General features: G+C 36.5%; 1 protein-coding gene across 3 annotated transcripts in view; it reads right to left on the reverse strand.

The window, feature by feature from the left end:
- RTN4 (reticulon 4) overlaps positions 1 to 18,945 on the reverse strand; it is a 70,799-nt gene that overhangs the window by 41,834 nt on the left and 10,020 nt on the right. The window contains exons 2-3 of one of the 3 annotated variants that reach the window (XM_077915412.1): positions 10,402 to 10,458; positions 7,323 to 9,728 (exon numbers count right to left, since the gene is read on the reverse strand). The exons of 1 other annotated variant lie outside the window; for it this stretch is intronic. In XM_077915412.1, the coding sequence (XP_077771538.1) occupies positions 7,323 to 9,728; positions 10,402 to 10,458 (2,463 nt within the window). The remainder of the gene's footprint in view (positions 1 to 7,322; positions 9,729 to 10,401; positions 10,459 to 18,945) is intronic. One more of the 3 variants, XM_077915413.1, reaches the window with a different exon arrangement.

The following is an 18,945-nucleotide window of genomic DNA, read 5'->3' on the forward strand; positions in this document are numbered from 1 at the left end:
GGCTAAAAGGGGAGAGCTCATGGAGGCAAGGAGCACAACTAGAGTCCCACTCTTGATCTCTAATACTATTCCTAACTAAAAAAGAATCAGGGATCCTTTGAGAAAAGACTGATTCCAGGGCTGGGACAGAGTAGACATAAGATGAGCCTACGTTTTGTTATGCTAGAAAATAAGAAGTGCTTCTCTCTCCATCCCTCCCCCGCCAAAAAAGGATAGCTGCATATATTTGAGCCAACTTGAACAGAGCCCTTCGAAATCTGGGACAATTTACAACCAACGTAATTAAGTACAGCAACAAATTATAAACCATTAGGGGGGAAAAGAAATTCATCAATCCATATTGGTAATTAACTAACAAATTAAATCATGGGAAAGGAGGACTCTTGTTAACAGTAGAATGACATGGATGACTGATAACTTTTCAATTCCAACACTCCCTCCACATTTATCATTTTGCAGCCTAATATGAAGATAGAATTGAGCAAGATTCATCAATAGACACTAAATCTAGGAGGGAATTTTGATGGGGAGCAAGATATTTGCATAGTCTTGAAATGTCATCCATTAGACTGCTTATTAGCTGTAAGGGAAGAAGAAAAGAAAGAAATTATATAGTAAGAAAATGAGGGACCACCTTAACCAGATGGTGAAAATTAACCTCATCAAAGAAGGACTTCTGAATAATGGGTAACTTCAGATATGATACCATAAGAAGGGTAAGAGGTACCACAATATCTTCATTTTGGCCATGAATCGATTACCTCAATCTAATCACTGAAAAACTGGAAACGAACACAAATTAGGATGTTCTATTAAAAAGAGAGAGGGGGAAGGGCCTATGTCCTAAGAGATAAATAGTGGAAATTTAAGAGATAAAAAGAGACAAAAACATGACACCTAAAATAAATTTTGGCCCTAATTGAATCTTATAGTAGAGGGACACTATACAGGGCACATTAGGTTAAGTGTCACTGTAGAAACAGATGGTAGATTAGAAAAAAGTACTTTGTCAATATAAATTTATGAAGTCATAGTGATACTGAGGTTACATAAGAAAAGACCCTTTTTGAAGAATTTAGGATAAAACAAGATGCATATAACTTACTGTCAACTGGTTCAGGAAAAATAAGTATGTATGTAGGTATCCATATTTAGTTATTATCTTTAAAAGGAGATCATAACTGATAAAGCAAATGAGGAAAATGTTAATAAACTTAGATGAAGATAGTAAGACATTCTTTGCACTATTTTTCTTTTTGCAACTAAGTCTGAAGTTACTTCCAAGTAAGTTAATTCCTTTTTTTTTTTAAATTTATTTATTTATGATAGTCACAGAGAGAGAAAGAGGCAGAGACACAGGCAGAGGGAGAAGCAGGCTCCATGCACCGGGAGCCCGATGTGGGATTTGATCCCAGGTCTCCAGGATCACGCCCTGGGCCAAAGGCAGGCGCCAAACCGCTGCGCCACCCAGGGATCCCAAGTAAGTTAATTCTTTAAAAAGCAACTATCCTTTAAAAAAAATTCTCCTTAATGATACCACCATTTATTTCAATTCTGCTTAATTCCAGTCACAGAAAACTTAGCATCTAACATATCATAAACCTTTCTTTAGCACAGACTGGTTTTTCAGTTTAGTTCTGAAAAAAACCTAGATGTTTCTTTTCATCTTGTCACCCATGGCCAGTGTGCAAATCCACTAAGTCCTTAGATGCAAGTGAGTAGGTTCTACCTACTGACTGTAACATCCACATACATACACCTGCCCCAAAGATATCAAAACAGAATCTCAAAAACTTTTTACCGTATTTATATAAATGAACAGGCTCATGTGTCCACTCACGCTTGCTACCTCTAACTTCCATAGATCTTTCGTTCTGCAAAGCCATCTCTAATATCCCAAGGTAGAGCTGGCCTCTCTGCACCCCTACTATGCGCTGGTGATCTACTTCCCATCATTCTACACTTCTATCCCTAACCTGACATTCCTAAGCCAAACTTCCATGCCATCATCTGAGGAAAGCATTTCAATTGTCATGTGGTAGTGCTGCCTATCAGTTAACTATTCTCTTCAGAAGTTTCACTATCTTGGTCTATACACAGTAGTATAAATGTATACAATTATTAGAATATTTTATCTTCTACCTGTTGTTTTATTTTTTAAATGAGTGAAAAGTGAAAAATTAAAGTGCTGACAATAATCACAATATATTTTAAATAAAAATGGAAACCAAGGATCCCTGGGTGGCACAGAGGTTTAGCACCTGCCTTTGGCCCAGGGCGCGGTCCTGGAGACCCGGGATCGAATCCCACGTTGGGCTCCCGGTGCATGGAGCCTGCTTCTCCCTCTGCCTATGTCTCTGCCTCTCTCTCTCTGTGGGACTATCGTAAATAAATAAAAATTTTTTAAAAAATGGAAACCATAATCTTTAGCCACAAATTTTAAGAAAAACATATATAAAGTGTTGAGCCCAGATCATCAAAACCTGCCTCTAAACAATGAAGTACAGCTAAAGAAAAAAGCAAAATAAATGTTCTTAATTACAGCCTGAGAGAAATCAATACTCATATTTTATTATTAAAAATCGTTTGATAAAACTCCTTAATTAAGGGAGACTAGCATTGATTTTTTTTTCATGACAAATTGTATCCAAAAATATCAGTAAGGCATCAAAGTCTACATCATAACATTTTGATCATCCTCCTTACAAAATCAGCCTTTCTTCTCAAAATTAAAATTGAATTCTGCCAACAAATGTCATTTTAAGAAAACAAGGAGAATTCCATAATATTAAATAAAATATTAATTTCCTCAGATAATTTATCAATGCCTTAATGTTTAAGTGCATATTCAGTAAATATATTCTTTTTAAAACACCTAAGTATATCACAATTAGGGATGGTATAAAATTTTTAGCCATCTGAGAATACAACCTAATAACCTTCTTAGTAGTTTCTTGCTACTCTTTGGTACATTCGATTTCAGTACACTTAACCATGCTTTTAGGAAGATGGGGAAGCACTTGTACCCTTATAACGTGTTACAATGTTTAGCTATGCCCTTACCAGTCTGCCTCCACCAGCTGACTGAAAGTTGCACAAGGGCAAGACCTTGTCTTAATCCTCATCTTCCTTCACACTACTTCCAAAAAACTAGTACAATGCGTGGTATTATAAAGTACCCTAAAGCAACTATCCACTGCTTAAAACAGATGCCTATTAAAATTAAAGTCAAAGAAACCAGCAAGTCGCAAGAATCTAATTCAATCTCTTTGCTCTTACAGAGAAGGAAATTAATTTCTAGACAGATACAGTGGTTGTCAGTTGGACAGCAGAGACTAGAACTCACATCCCCTGCAGTGTTTTTATTACACCACAGTGGGTTTCCTTGTAGGACTTCTGTAGCATACATACATTGGGTGCATTCAAGGAGTTTTCTATTCACTAGCCAGCTGCTATGACAATTAAAAAAAAAAAAAGCTGAGTAAAAGCAGCATGAGTAACAGTTTTCTAAAGAGAATGCTCAACCTCTCCTTATACTTCTTCAACCATCCCTACTTAGTCTTCAAAAACACCGCCCTCTTCCCTTACTTAATTCTAAACTATTAGGCTACAATCAGTACAGACCAAGATCCCTAGGTTTAGTAAAAATCAATCCAAGGAACTGCTGACTCTGGAGGGTTCCAATCTACTAGAGGATTGCTAGCAATAAGTTTTGGGAGGAAATGTTGGGATAGAGAAAGTGGGACTTCACAGGCTGTTATAAACCATTGCTCACATGACTGCTTATCTGTGATCTTTACCCATACTATATCATTACCATGCTGCTCTGGGATTCTCAGACTCTCCTTTCTACTACTGTCTCCTAAACCATTTTTACAGTGCTGTTTAAAAAAACCCATTCCAGGGTATCCCTGGGTGGCTCAGCGCCTGCCTTTGGCCCAAGGCGTGATCCTAGACTTGATCGGGATCAAGTCCCACATCGGGCTCCCTACATGGAGCCTGCTTCTCCCTCTGCCTGTGTCTCTGCCTCTCTCTCTCTCTCTCTCTCTCTCTCTCTCTCTCTCTCAGTGTCTCTCATGAATAAATAAATGAAATCTTTAAAAAAAAAAAAAAATTCCAGGGGCGCCTGGGTGGCTCAGCTGGTTGAGGGTCTGACTCTTGGTTTTGGCTCAGGTCATTATCTCAGAATCATGAGATGGAGCCCCACAACAGGCTCCACACTCAGTGCAGAGTCTGCTTGAGATTCTCTCTTTCCCTCTCCATCTGCCCCTCCCCCTGCATTCTCTCTCTCTCTCTCCAAACAAATAAGTCTTAAAAAAAAAAAAAAAAATCCATTCCCCATTGTGAAGTATCTCCTCTAATCTTCAACTTCTTTACTGAACATTCCTGCCACTACCTCCTCTCACTAAAACCTGGCTCTTCCTGAGGCTATTGATTTCCCTGTGTAACTCTAATAGAGGCTATTTTCTTATAGCAGCATACCTGAGGGAGAGGAAGGGAGGCCAGCACCCTTCTTACTTCACCAACACTACTTCTAGACTACTACTATCTCAGAGGGCTTGGGCAAAAGTCCTAGTTATTCAGCTACGGCATTCTCTATCTTTCCCAATTGCCTCCATCTACCACACTGCCAGCTGCCCCACTTGCCCTTTTACCAAAGTCTTTTGTCCCTAGTTTCTAGTCCTCTCCAACCCACATCCTGCTATCATCCTAGGTGACTTCATGAGAGCAATCCAACTTCTTAGACTCATGGTTTATATCATCTTAGCTCTAGCAACCTTCAGCCCACTCAACTTCAGCTCTTGCCTCATGGCCAAATTTTGGCCATTATCATCCATCTGGAATTCTCAATTCAACATCCAACAAACAAATACACATGTACAATTCTACTCTGACCACAACCTGCAATCATTCTAGTGTTCATATTTTTATTCTTTTTCTTGTAGTTCTTAGATTTAATATGGACCACAAGTTCTGTGACCTCCTACTCACCTATCAAGTCCCCCTGCTCTCTTCTTTACATTCTTCAACTTAGATGCCACAGTCTATCATGTCAAACTACTGTTATCCTCATTCCTTTGATTCACTGTCCTTTCACTGGGCCCCTCTAGCAAAACACAAGCTTGAATCAATACAAGCATTTGCCTTCCCTGAACCAACCAATATCCAGGATGTTAGGAACAATTAAACAAAAATCACCCTATCATACCAGACTACCCTTCAACCTTGACTGGACTCTTAATATAATGCCTTTGTTTCCCTAGTCAGACCTCATCTACCAAAGTATGTTCCAGTTCATTCTCAGCAAATGACCTAACATGTTGCTTTAAAGAATAAACATCAACCATCATACACTTCCCCCAACTTCCAGCCACAAAACTAGCAGTATCAACACCATACTTTCCCTTCCACTCACTACAATCAATGTCTTCCAAAACTGTTCCTTTTTTATATGTCAATTCCTCCACCTGAATTCTGGATCCCATCCCATTTCCTCCTGACTTTCTACTAGCACCTTTATTTTTTTTTATTAAGGTTTTATTTATTTATTCATGAGAGGCACAGAGAGAGGCAGAGACACAGGCAGAGGGAGAAGCAGGCTCCTTGCAAGGAGCCCAACATGGGACTCGATCCCGGGTCTCCAGGATCACGCCCTGGGCTGAAGACAGCACCAAACCAATGGGCCACCGGAGCTGCCCTCCTCTATCTCATTCTTGCTATCACTCTTTCTCCATGATCTTAAACTTTTTTTTTTTTGGGGGGGGAGAGAGAGCAAGAGAGTGAATGGCAGGAGATGGGCAGAGGGAGAAAGAGAGACTCTTAAGCAGGCAAGACTCACACTGAACAAGACTTGATCTCACCACCCTGAGATCATGATGTGAGCAGAAATCAAGGGTCGGACACTCAACCGAGTCACCCAGGCACCCCATGATCTGAAACTTCTTTAAAATCTTAAAAATAAATCTTAAAAAATTTAGTATCCATTTACACAAGTTTCCTTCATTCCTCATCCCTAACTCTGCCCACCCACATCACCTGCCATTGTTACGCCAATACTTCCTCTAGTTTTTGGTAAATTCTCAAACCTTATCTTATTCAAGCTCTCTTGCATTCAATAACGTTGACCAATTCTTCCACCTTTAAAGCTTCCGCATTTCTTGGCTCTCCCTAGTTGATATCTATAGCTTTAACTACTGTCTCTGAGCCCAGGATAAATATACACATATAGCCAAGGTCTCTCTCAAAAGCTTCATTTGTGTAACTTCTTAGAAGTCTTGTAGGTTACTTTAATACCAATATTCAAAACTGCATTTCTTCTCTTCTTAAACCCACTTTTTCTCTCATGTTTCCTAACTCAGTTTCTCATACTATCATACGTATATTTGAAAACACAGTTCCTGGAGCCATCTTTAACTTCTCCCCTTCTTCTTCATGTCCATATCGAATCAAACATCAAGTAATGTCTCCATGCTCATCCCACTGCCTTAATATTTATATTTATAATATAATAATATAATAATATATATAATTATATATATTATATATTATATAATATAATATTTATATTTCTTAGATTATAGCAACAATCTCTAACCTGGTCTCTCTGCCACTAGTACTACCCATCTCCAATATGTAAGTATACTCAATAAATAAACTATAATCACTACACATCTTCATAGAAAACTCAGCTAAATTAGAATGCTAAGTAAAAAACATACGTGCAAAACACTACACAAATCAAGTGTGAGGGAAATGTAGTGTCAAAAGAAAAAATGACAACCCCTACTTTTCTGAAGAATTCATTACAGCATACCTCAATTTATACTTTGCAACAAAATATCTGCTACTCAATACGCTTAACTCTATACCGAGTACTGGAAAACACAGCAGTATACTGAAATATTGGGAGACACATTACAGAAATATGCTTTCATAAAAATTTAAAGTAATTTCTGGGAAAACAATAGTAAATACATCTGAAGATATTTTGCTCTAATACCTCTTGCTCTTCATGCTATGTGTAAATACTGAAGGAAAAGAAAAGAAAGACATGAAGCCAATTCTGATAAAATGTTCTAGATCGCTGGTATAATATAAAAAGGAACAATGAATAATTGTGTGGAAAAAAGTTAAGAGCAAGGGCGAGTAATGAGTATAAGAAGGGTTAAAAAAAAAGCATTAAAATTTCTGGGACAAAAGAATTCTTTTCAACATGATATATTAGACACTATAAACTATAATACTACAGAAAATGTAGTAGAATGTTCCATCATAAGTCAAAAGGTGGCAAGAAACTACAAAACAATGTATAGACTGATTACCTGAAGTTTTACTCAGCTCTGCTGAAAATATAGCAGATGGTGATCTGTTCTCTTGTTCTGTATCAGAAGGGGTTTTTTTCTCAGCTTCTTTCACAAGAACTGTGGGTTTGATTATACTGCCTATTTCTGTTTCAGTGGCCAAAGCAGAAACATCTGGAGGCAGTGAGGGCACCTTTGAAATATCAGACCTATCTTTGGAGAGTTCATCTGGGACATGGACTTTATCTTCATCTTTAGGTTTTACAATCTTGAAAGAAAGGTCATGGGGTAACTCTGAGCAAGGTAATGATCCAGCTTCATCCTGGACATTAACAATCTCATTTTTTGGGGATACTTCTAGATCAGTGTATTCCCCAGTTAATTTAGGAGAAGAATCAGTTTTAGAACTGACAAATGTAGGAAACTCATCTATAATCTCAATTGGAGATGAATCTGAGAATGTTTCACTCTCCCTTACTTTTGCTTCCTTAGCAATAAATAAGTCACCCTCTGAATAAACTGCAGTATTGAGCTCCTTCATCTGTAAAGGAATTTTCTCCTTTTGGGTCAATGGTGAAATTTCATCAGGTGATAAGGTATCTTTTGTGGTATCTAAACTGGGCTGAAAAGATTCCAGATACGGCTTCCCCCCTTCAGGTGGTAGTGAAGCACTGAGTTTCTCCTTATTCTCATGTTCTATCATTGACTGAAATGAAGCTTCCTTGAGATTTTCATTCACAAGTATCACAGCTTCATCTTGTTTCTGTGGAACTTCAGGTATTGAATCATCACTAAATAAGTCAACTGGTTCAGAATCAGGTGAGGAATCTTCAACTAACTCAGAATGGTCAGCCACTGGCTGTGCAACTTTTGCTATTTCTGAGTAATCAGAGAAATCTGAAGATGGTTCAGTAGAGAGCTTTGTTTCTTTAATTAAATCACATGCAATAGATATATAAGGAGCTTCTGTTTCTTGAACAGCTACATTAATATTTTCAGGCTCTTTAATTTCTTCCTTTATTCCTGATACATTTTTTAGTGATACATTCATGGCCTCTTCATATGGTGGGGGATTTTCAGGCTCAAGTTTTATGCTTTCATAATTAACTGAAGGAGGAGCTTCTAATTGTGATGAACTGGGCTGCACTGCAGAAGCACCAACACTAGGAACTATGGAATTTAATGGTGCTTCCATAACAATGTCAGGCAAAACTGGTGACGGAGTTGCTTCAGATTCTTCAAAAGACGGGCAAAGCTGTGCCGCCACAGGGTAGAGTGACTCCTGCATAGCTTCTGATGTCTGAACCAAGTCCATTTTTGTTTCAAAAGCAATCTTTGTACCTGTAGCTTCATTCAATTCACTTTCACATGCTTCCTGTACTAAATCTGGGGTTAGACCTTCAGCCATGTTTGCCACTACTTCCTCAGTCACCTTTGACAAATTATCTGTTGTGACATAATCTGCCTCAGAATCCTGTGTTGCTACAAGGAAAGGATTTGATGTTTTGGTACTAAAATTCTTCTCTGTTACAATTTGGGCCTGTTTTTCTTCTATCTTTTTTTCATCTGTCTTATTTTCTGAAGTATGATCCTCCAACAAAGGAAAAATGTTTGTCGAAAGGTTTTCAGTTGCTGCTGGGTTAAAGGGAGCACATGTGATATACGCTCCTGAACCATCTTTTATAGCTTCTGGTGTACTGGGAAAAGAAGTATCATCATTACTGCTTTCACTATCTTTTTCATGATTTGTTTCCTCAAGGCTGTCAGCAAAACATTTCTTATCTACTCTACTCTCTAACTTGCTCTCTATATTACCTCCAGCAGCCAACACATCACTATCTTGCTTATGAGTATCTTTTACATCCCAAACTCGCTCAAAGGGTTTGAAGTCCGCATATTCTTCCTTCATAGGAGCTTCTGCTGCAATTCCTTTTTCATTGAAACTGTCCTTTATTTTTTCTGGAGACATAACTTTGTCCTCTTCTTTAACTGATTTATTAGTAAGGGCTATGGGTAATTCTTGTTGATTACAAAGGATGTTATTACTAACTAAATCCTCTTTTTCATCTTTATTCTCTTCCCTAGGATTTGCTACTATTGCAGATTCTGCTTTTGGAGAGCCACTGAATGATAATCTCATTTCTGAGTATTCCAATTGTGAAAATTCTGTTAAATCTCTGTCTACAAATGGATTTTTTGCCTTCTCTGTGAACTCTTTAGAAGCTTCAGTTGAGGTTTCTTGAAGTGTTCCTTCGGTGGGTAATACTGTTGGTAAATTACCAAGATATTCATGTTCTTTAAAAGAAGCAGCTGAGAGGGGAGACAGAGAAGGAAGAGAAGCAGCAGTTTCAAGCAGGACAGATGGAAAATCCTCTTGACCAGTGGAAACAGTGCTACCTGGCTGCTCCTTCAAGTCCATAATTTTTTCTGTGACCATGGACAGAAAGGAAAGTTAGAGAATGCCAGCGTTCTCAGAGTTAATGCAAGTTTTATGACAGATTCAAAATACGGTTAGTAAGGAGTTAATGTTAACTAAAATTAAATGTTAATAACAATAATAATCAAGTAGTCTTGAATCATTACTAAAAAAATTAAAGTTATTGTCAATAAAACGTGCATGGCTACAGAGGCAAGTACATGCTATGAAAAGGCATAAATCAAGTCTCTGAGAAAAAACCTCAAGTGTAATCAATGGAGAAATGCTACTTCTAACTAATTTTAGAGGAAGACAAAAGAATTTGGGAAGAGAGTTTGACAGTAAAGAAAAGACACTGAGTAATTAAATGCCAAAGAGTAGTATTCATTTCTACTAAAACCTTTCAGCTATAAGTAAACTGTATCTGGAAAAAAGGACTAATCAGTATATAAATGTAAATCAAGGGTCCAAGAATTCCTCACATTTTTCCAATTATTAATCAGGTTCTGCCCATTTCTCTCTTGGACATAGCATTATAAAATGTAAATTTCAACTTTTTTCAATAGACAAACATTCTTGGAACCATGCTAATTTTTAGTAAACTCAAACCACTCTGTACAGTTAATAAAACTAACTAAAAAGTTAGAATACACAGAGAATAAAAGGCTAGCAGGAAGAACTTGCCTGCAGAGGAGTGTATCACAGGCTCAGATGCAGCAGGAAGAGCAAAAAGTGTCTCATCTGAAAAACAAATAGAATATAACCTCAGCAGAAATAAAGACAGAGTTTGAAGGAGACTAAAGGTAAGAGGAGCAAGCAAGGGTTCAGTTTGTAATGAGTTAACACAAAACTTTTACAAAGAAAAAGCCAAGAGAGAAAAGAAAAAGTAGTACTATCAGTAGTAACATTAATTCAGATTAAATTATATTTATTATAAAGATGATTAAATGATATCCATAGAACCTATCATTTCTCAAGAGGCAATAATGTTTCTATTAAAGAAATTTCATAAACCAAAGTGCCTTTAAAATATTATTCCCAATTATCACGTGGCATCTAAAGCTTTTATTCGCATTTCCAGATAGGTAAGTTATTTGCCCTAATCAAAGCCAAAAATTTTAAAAATCCATTTGAATAAAATAATTACTTTTGCTTAATCCGGTTTTTTTTTTTTTTTTGCACATGTTCAGTTCAGAAGAACACTTTTAGAGAATCATGCATATTTTCTTATATTCCAGGTTGTTTACCTTTAACCTTTAAAGAAAAACATCCTAATAGTCACTGTATTCTGTGAGGACATCAGTCCTATGTACCACTGTCCAAATTGCAAAGAAAACACTAATTGTCATTAGGAAAATAATTATTATCAATCTTGTTTTGTTTAAAATTAACATTGAGGGATACTTTTTTTTTTTTTTTTTTAAGAGAGAAAGAGAACCCACACAAGTGGGGGAGGGGTCAAGGGACATGGAGAGAGAGAATCTTAAGCAGGCTCCATGCTTAGTGCAGAGACCAAAGTAGATCTCTCGACCCTAAGATCATGACCTGAGCCAAAATCAGGAGTCCAAAGCTGAATCCACTGAGCCACCCAGACATCCCAAGAAATACTTGTTATTCTAAGTGCTTTACATGCAGGAACTCATTTTACTCCTTACAACTCTATTGTTTTAAGTGGAGTTAATATCCCCCATTTAATAGGTAAATTTTAAAAAAATCAATCAAAACAACTAAGTCACAGAGGAGTAATTCACTCAATACATAACTAGTGAGACTCTGGGTAATTCAGCTCCAGAGCTCGTTTTTTTTAACCAATACACACTATGTTATGGACTGAATGCTTGCGATCCCTTCCCCAAATTCGTATGTTGTAGCCTTAATCTCCAATGTGACAGTGTTTGGAAATGGGGCCCGCTGGTAGGTCATGAGGGTGGGACCATGGTCTGATAGGGTTAGTGCCCTTTCAAGAAAAGACACCAGAGAGCTTGCTCATGCCTCTGTGGCAACACTTCCTCCACTTCCCCGCTCCTCCTCTCCCTCTGAGCAACATTAAGAAGCCATGTGAGCCACCTGTAAGGCAGGAAAAGAGGCCTCAGAATGAAACCTACCCTGTCCAATCCTTGATCTTAGACTTCCCAGCCTCCAGAACTGTGAGAAATAAATTTCTGTTGTTTAAGTCACCCAGTCTATGGTACTTTGGTCTGGCAGCCTGAGCCAACTAATATACTACATATTGGCATACTAACTTGCACAATGTCACTTTATATCTGCAATTGGAAGATCTTAGGCTAAAGGTCTAGGTAGTTTACACTAAAAAAGTGCCTCTAGCAAAACATAATTTTAAATAGCCTGAGGAATGACAGGCAGGTATTCCTTTAATGGAGAGGATCCAATAAATCTGGACATTTCTATATGGAAGGACAAGCTGAGAAATGTTGATCAACAGGAAAAAAAAGATGTGGTTATCATGAACATGGACCAGTCTTCCAAGGATATTCCTTTTGATGAGTAAGAGAATTAAATTCACAATGTCATATAAATTTTAGATAAATCTATCTTGGGCATGATACAGTATCTTAAGGATTCTTAGATGGGGTGATGAGGGTACCCATTTAAAAAGGTCTCTCATAACCTAGAATAATGGGTTGGATGGGCAACTCATCCAAACCAGTAAGCCATACTACTTATAAGATTTTATAAAACACATATGTACACTTTTAAAAAATATTTTATTTGAGACAGGGAGAGAGCATATGTGAGCAAGGGGAGGAAGAGCGACAAGCAGACTCTGTGATGAACTTGGAGCCTAATGTAGGGCTTGATCTCAGGACTCTTAGCTGTAATTAAAGAGTTGGGGGCTCAACTGAATGAGCCCCCCAAGTGCCCCAGTGTGTACACACTTCTGCAAGAAGACTTACTATCTGATCGATCTTCTTTGATACAGTTTCTCATTTGTAAATGAAGGAATTTGAGAATTCCTTTCAGTTAAAATAATTATATAGTCTTGCATAAAACTGAGATTTGCAGATCAAAGAGCAAAACCAAATAATTACACAGCTGTTCCATCTAAATAAAAAGTAGCAACTCCTTAACAAAATGGCTGTCTTGGGGCACCTGTGTGGCTCAGTGTTTGAGTGTCTGCCTTTGGCACAGGTCGTGATCCCGGGGTCCTGGGACTGAGTTCCGCTTCTCCCTCTGTCTATGTGTCTACTTCTGTGTCTCTCATAAAATCTTAAAAAAAAAAAAAAAAAAAAAAAAAAAGCTGTCTTTTTCAGCTAGATAATATAATTAAAAGCCAATAATGCAGAGGCCAGTCTTCTTGGAAAGTGAACTCAAAACATGTTACTGTTAAAATTAGAGGGAAAACAAATTACAACTAAAATTATACCAAAAATTTAAAGTACTTTAAAAAATGTATCCTGATTCCTAATACCAGAATCTCTCTTATAGTGAAAACTACATTCCTGGTACTTGGCCAAATGTGAAAGATTACAAATTGGTATTTCAATTATTTACTACATTTTGAAAAAAGAAAACTTGTAAATTGAGAGTCTATCTAAATTAACCATGAAACAAGTACTGCATTTCTAAAAGCACTTAGAAAAAAAATCCAGAATAAGTTGCTACCATCTGGCCCTCAAGAAAAAAGAGAGTTGCTCTCATTCCTCCTAAAGCAATCATGGATCATGGGATCAAACTGCCTGGGTTCAAATCCCAGATTCATCTTACAACTGTGTGACCCTGAAAACAATATTACCTATCCCTTCAGTGCCTCATTTCCTTATTTGTAAAACAAGAATAATAATAGTACCTACCTCAAAATGTTGTGAGGAAGGGAAGGGAAAGATTTAGAAACAACTTGCCCTAAGTCATAGAGCTAGGAGGCCAAAGAGTGAGTATTTAAACATGTCTAACTCAAGTCCATGTGCTTTATCTTTTGAAGGAAGGAGTTTAAGTGCAACTGGTGTAAATTCTTCTTTATCAGCCTTTCAAGTTTGATCTCCTGAGATAAGATATATTGTCATCTAGCAAATACCCTGTAATTATCTGAAATATTTGGTTAGTTGCTTCTACTTCACAATATAATAACATTTATAAAGATAATGCCATGAGACACCTGGGTGGCTAAGTGTTTGAGCGTCCGCCTTTGGCTCAGGGCATGATCCTGGAGTTCCAGGATCAAGTCCCACATCAGGCTCCGGCAGGGAGCCTGCTTTCCCTCTGCCTGTGTCTCTGCCTCTCTCTGTCTCTCATGAATAAATAAATAAATCTTAAAAAAAAAAAAAAAAAAAGATGATAATGCTAGCCAGGCACATTTATTTCAGATGGTTCTTTCAATACTAAACCACCCTACAAAGTAAGTTCTACTGTTATCATTTCAGAAATAAACAAACAGGTATAAAAGGTTAGGTAACTTCCCCAGTCACAGAACTGAAAAAATGATGGATTAGAAATTTGAATTCAGAGTATACAGGTCTATGTGCTTTTCTTTAACTACTCTGTAGTACTTCCTTTCCTAGACTTTATATTACAATTTTAAAATTTTTAAAAATAAAATTAAGGACGTTAAAGAAAAATTTTTATTGACAACACTTACATATCATAAGCTTCCAAATTCTAAAGCTAAAACACCTACAAATTACTTTGTTTTGGAAAAGATTACTGATTTTAGGTTAGTCTTCCTTTTTCCATAAAAGTTCTTAACTTTCACAGACGAGAAAACTATTTTATAATCAGGGACACTATATTAAAAGTGTAACATTTTGAATTACTGAAACATGTTATATATACACTTATAATACTGGGCTTACAAAAAAAGGTAAACAACTCCCCCTCTTTCCATGATTATGTCAGATTCTAACTACTGGATAAAATTGAAACTTTAATCATCAACCTCATTTGTGCTATTCTGAACAAACAGAAAAAAATAATATTAAGGACTTAAATATACCCACACTAAATAAAAACAGTGGCATATTTAAATAAATACGTTTTCACTAAATAATATGCAAAAGGGTAGCCCGAACTTTTCTATTAAGTCTCTCTATCGCCATCAAATTAATATTTCTAAAAAGGCATTTCTATATATTCTCTTGCACAAAACATTATTTAAAAGCTTCCAATTATCCACTGAATTGTACCTGAAAACCCTTAAAGCCCTGCACCATATGGCCCCAACTTAACCATTTAAACTTATTTCAACAACTTCTCATGTGACATCTATGATAACCTAACTATTCCTAACCAAACCCCTCCTTCCACCTCCTGCCTATCAGAATGCTGACATCCAATAAAACACAAATTCATCATATTGAGCCTTACTTTTTCAAACATACTCATCCTTATTTTTGCTAATCTTCTACCACATTTCCAGTTATCTAAGCTCAGAGAATTAAGTAACTTATTCAGTCACATAGCTAGTAATGACAAAGCTAAAAAATTTTAATTTAACTATCACTATAATCAGATAGATGTTTATTTCCTTATTACCCTCAGTAAAATGAATAGAATCACTATACTTTTGACAGTATGAAGGATGAGTACCATTCATAAAACCACTTTTTCCAAATGAACTATTCCTCATTGTTGGCACTAATGCTAGATTCATTTCCTTATTCAAGCTTAAATCTGGAGAGCAAATTTAGATTGTTTCTAAACTATATATATACTTTGAATACTAATTATTTCCATTACACAAGGATCAGTTTCATAATTAAAGTTCACTGAAGAGATTTTTAAGTCAGTCATTTTTTAAAAAAGTAAAAGTGTTACATCAGTTTTTAACTTATTACTGGTCAATTCAAAATATGCTGTCACAATCTCACTAATGTTCACATACTCTTTTTTTTAATATTTTATTTTATTTATTCATGAGAGATACAGAGCGAGAGAGAAAGAGGCAGAGACACAGGCAGAGAGAGAAGCAGGCTCCATACAGGGAACCTGAACGTGGGACTCAATCCCGGGTCTCCAGGATCACGCCCTGGGCTGCAGGCGGCGCTAAACAGCTGAGCCACCACCAGAGCTGCCCTGTTCACATATTCTTATACTGAATATTTTTCTTGGCATCTTCATTTCAAAACCTGTTTATCAACCCAAAGTATAACTGGTCAATAAATATCATAACTAATTTATAAAACACAAGGAAATAAGCTGCATTTTAAAATCATAGAGAATTTCTGCTATGAGAATAATTCTATCAGATTAACCTAACATAAATAATTATAACACTGGGCAAAATATATGAAGCAACTACATTGAGACCCTAGACAACAGGAAATACAGGGCGTGATTCTTGAGAAGTGGGAAGCACACTTAATGATGCCCTGGCTTTCTGCTTGAAAGTCCTTTGCCTATAGCACATGGAAAAGGAGCCCAAGAATAGTACATTCTTGCTGAGTGTCTGGAATTTGTGGGGCAAGGTAACATACAAAAGAAATCTTCATAGAAAAGGAGCTCCAGAAACCCCTGGACAGAGAATCCTTTTAAATCTTCGGCTGAACTAGGCTGCACAAGACTTACACCAAGGCCAAGCAGAGAATCTATTTCAGAGCTGTGAGCTGAAGATATTCTGGAGGTCAGACTCTACTGGAAGACTTGATCAAAAGTCTTTAACAAACCAGCATGGAGAAATACTGCTCAACACCCTAAGTATAAAAATGAGACCCCAGAAAAGGCATACCTTAAGAGGAAGACGACTTTAACTCTAAACTAAAGGTTACCTAGTCTAGGTTACTTGGTCTAGAATTGGGACCAAAAGCAGCAAAATATGGCTTGTGGGCTGAAGTTATACTGGAAGACAGCCAAGTCCATTTATGTGATGTATTATCTATGGCTACTTTGCAAGGGCAAACAAGTAGTTACGAAAGAACCTGTATGACCCACAAGCCTAAAATATTTACTGTTGTACTCTTAAAAAAAAAGAAAAAAAAGAAAAAAAAGCCCAAACACTTGCTCTAGACCCTAACTTTAAAATCAAGACTTCAAAAGATCAAGATGATTTGCCAGCAAATTAAGTGACTTCCAGGACAATACTAACAATACATCCATGACAACCAGTATAAAATAAAATATTGCTGGACATGAAAAGACATATGTAAATCGAGAATAAGAAAAAACAGCCAATATAAACAAAGAAATAATGTAAACATCGCATTAGCAAACATTAAAAAGAAAATTAAAATAGCTATTAAGTACGTACAGCAAAAGATGGGCATAACGAGTGAATGGTCAGAGAATCTTGATAGAGAAATACAGACAAGAACAGAGAACCAAATGAAAATTCTAGGACAGAAAATAATATTAAGTGAAAGAAAAATTCCACTAGATGGGCTTAAAAGAAGACTGGGCAGTAGAGAAGTAAAGGTCAATAAGTTTAAAGAACAAGCAATAGAAACAATCCAAACTGAAGCACATCATGGGGGGGTAAATGAAGAGTCTCAGCAACCTGTGAAACAATTAAGCAGTTAAATTATATGTAACTGGAGTCCCCAAAAAAGGCAACGGTGACTGAAGCAGAAAAATAAAGATAGAACGACCTTAAATTTGACAAGCGTGATGGAAAATACCAATCCACAGAGCCAAGAAGCTTAATGAATAAACACTGAGTAGAATAAACATAAAACCACAAAGAAGTACATTGTAGAGATCAAATTGCTGAAAACCAAAGACATAGAAAATCTTAAAAACAAAGGAAACAGGCAGGGAAACAACAATCAGAATGACTTGACCGTCACTAGAAATAATGGAATGCAAAAGATAACATCTTTATATGATGAAAAATAATTATATAGTTAATTATTATTCACTGATTGACTATTTGCCAATTGCGTACTCACTAAATTGATATTCCCCAAAGCAATACTTAAAGCAGTGGACGTGTGCAGAGCAGTGAAACATTCCAATCACCCAAAATACATCCCCAGGTGAGGTCAAACAAGGCAACCCAACCCCATGCCTTGTCATACTAAAAACAAGTGTACTTTTTGCAGTTTATTTAGTGCCATATTTTTGGGGGGTTTTGTGTGTGTGTGTGTGTGTGTGTGTGTGTGATTTCGTTGGTAACTTTGCTATTTAAAATGTCTTCTAAAAATAGTGCTTTAGTACTCTCTAGTGTTCTTAACCCCAAGAAGGCCATGATGTGCCTTACAGAGAAAATGCCATGTGTTAGTTAAGCTTCATTCAAGCATGAGTTACAGTTCTGTTGGCCATGAGTTTAATGTTAATAAATCAACAATATACATTAAATAATGCATCTTTAAAATAGAAACACATGAAAAACAAAAGTATATATTTATTGTTAGCATTGCTAACAATAAATAAGTAAGTATACTTACACATATACTTATATGTGTAAGTATATGGCTATACTTTATATAGCACAATACCATTTTAAATAGCAATGGTATGACTAGAGGTTCATAGGAACCTAATCCTATATTTCTCTTAAAGGCAATGATTCAGTATTTGCTAATTCAGTGCTTTCTGTGACTTCATAGAACTTAACTACCATGAACACCAAGACTGAATGTATTCATCAGAAATATGCTTCAAAAATACAGATGAATAAAAATATTATCAGATAATAAAAGATGAAAGATGAATAAAAAATAAAAGATGAAAACAAAAGCTGAAAGAAATTATCACCAAGATGCCTATATTACAATAAATGTTCAATGAAGTTCTTCAGACTGAAGGAACACAATACCAGGTAGTAACCTGGATATTCAGAAACAAAGAACAAAAATGTTAAATGTCTGAATACAAAATATTCTCATTTCACAATTTCTTTAAAGTTATGGTAAATATGAGTAGATACACATTATTATTCTCACTTAATTTCTCTAAAGAATAATTGATCTTTGAATCTCAAATAATTACTGTATGCAATGTAAGTGGAACAGGCAGGCAGACTTACTATGTAGTATAAATTCAGTTTTCCTAAGCTCCTCTCCTGCAAGACAGCCCATGCCAAGCGTAAATGTCACTTACTCAGTGCTGCCCTATGGGAAATGGGGCTTAGGGAACCTGCACAAGAAAATGCTGATATTTAGTATCACTGCTATTATCACTGCTTTAAGTAATGAAGTCTTTTGTCTCTGACCCAGACATCTGTGTCTTCTGCAAGCATTCAAGAAACTATGGCAGGCTATCTTATTAGCTTGTTATAGGATAAACCCAATGTGTGAAACTCTAAAATGCCAATTCTCTATATGGGCTTCTCTAGACTCA

This window comes from Canis aureus, chromosome 11, assembly GCF_053574225.1.
Source record: "Canis aureus isolate CA01 chromosome 11, VMU_Caureus_v.1.0, whole genome shotgun sequence".
NCBI classification, from domain to species: domain Eukaryota; kingdom Metazoa; phylum Chordata; class Mammalia; order Carnivora; family Canidae; genus Canis; species Canis aureus.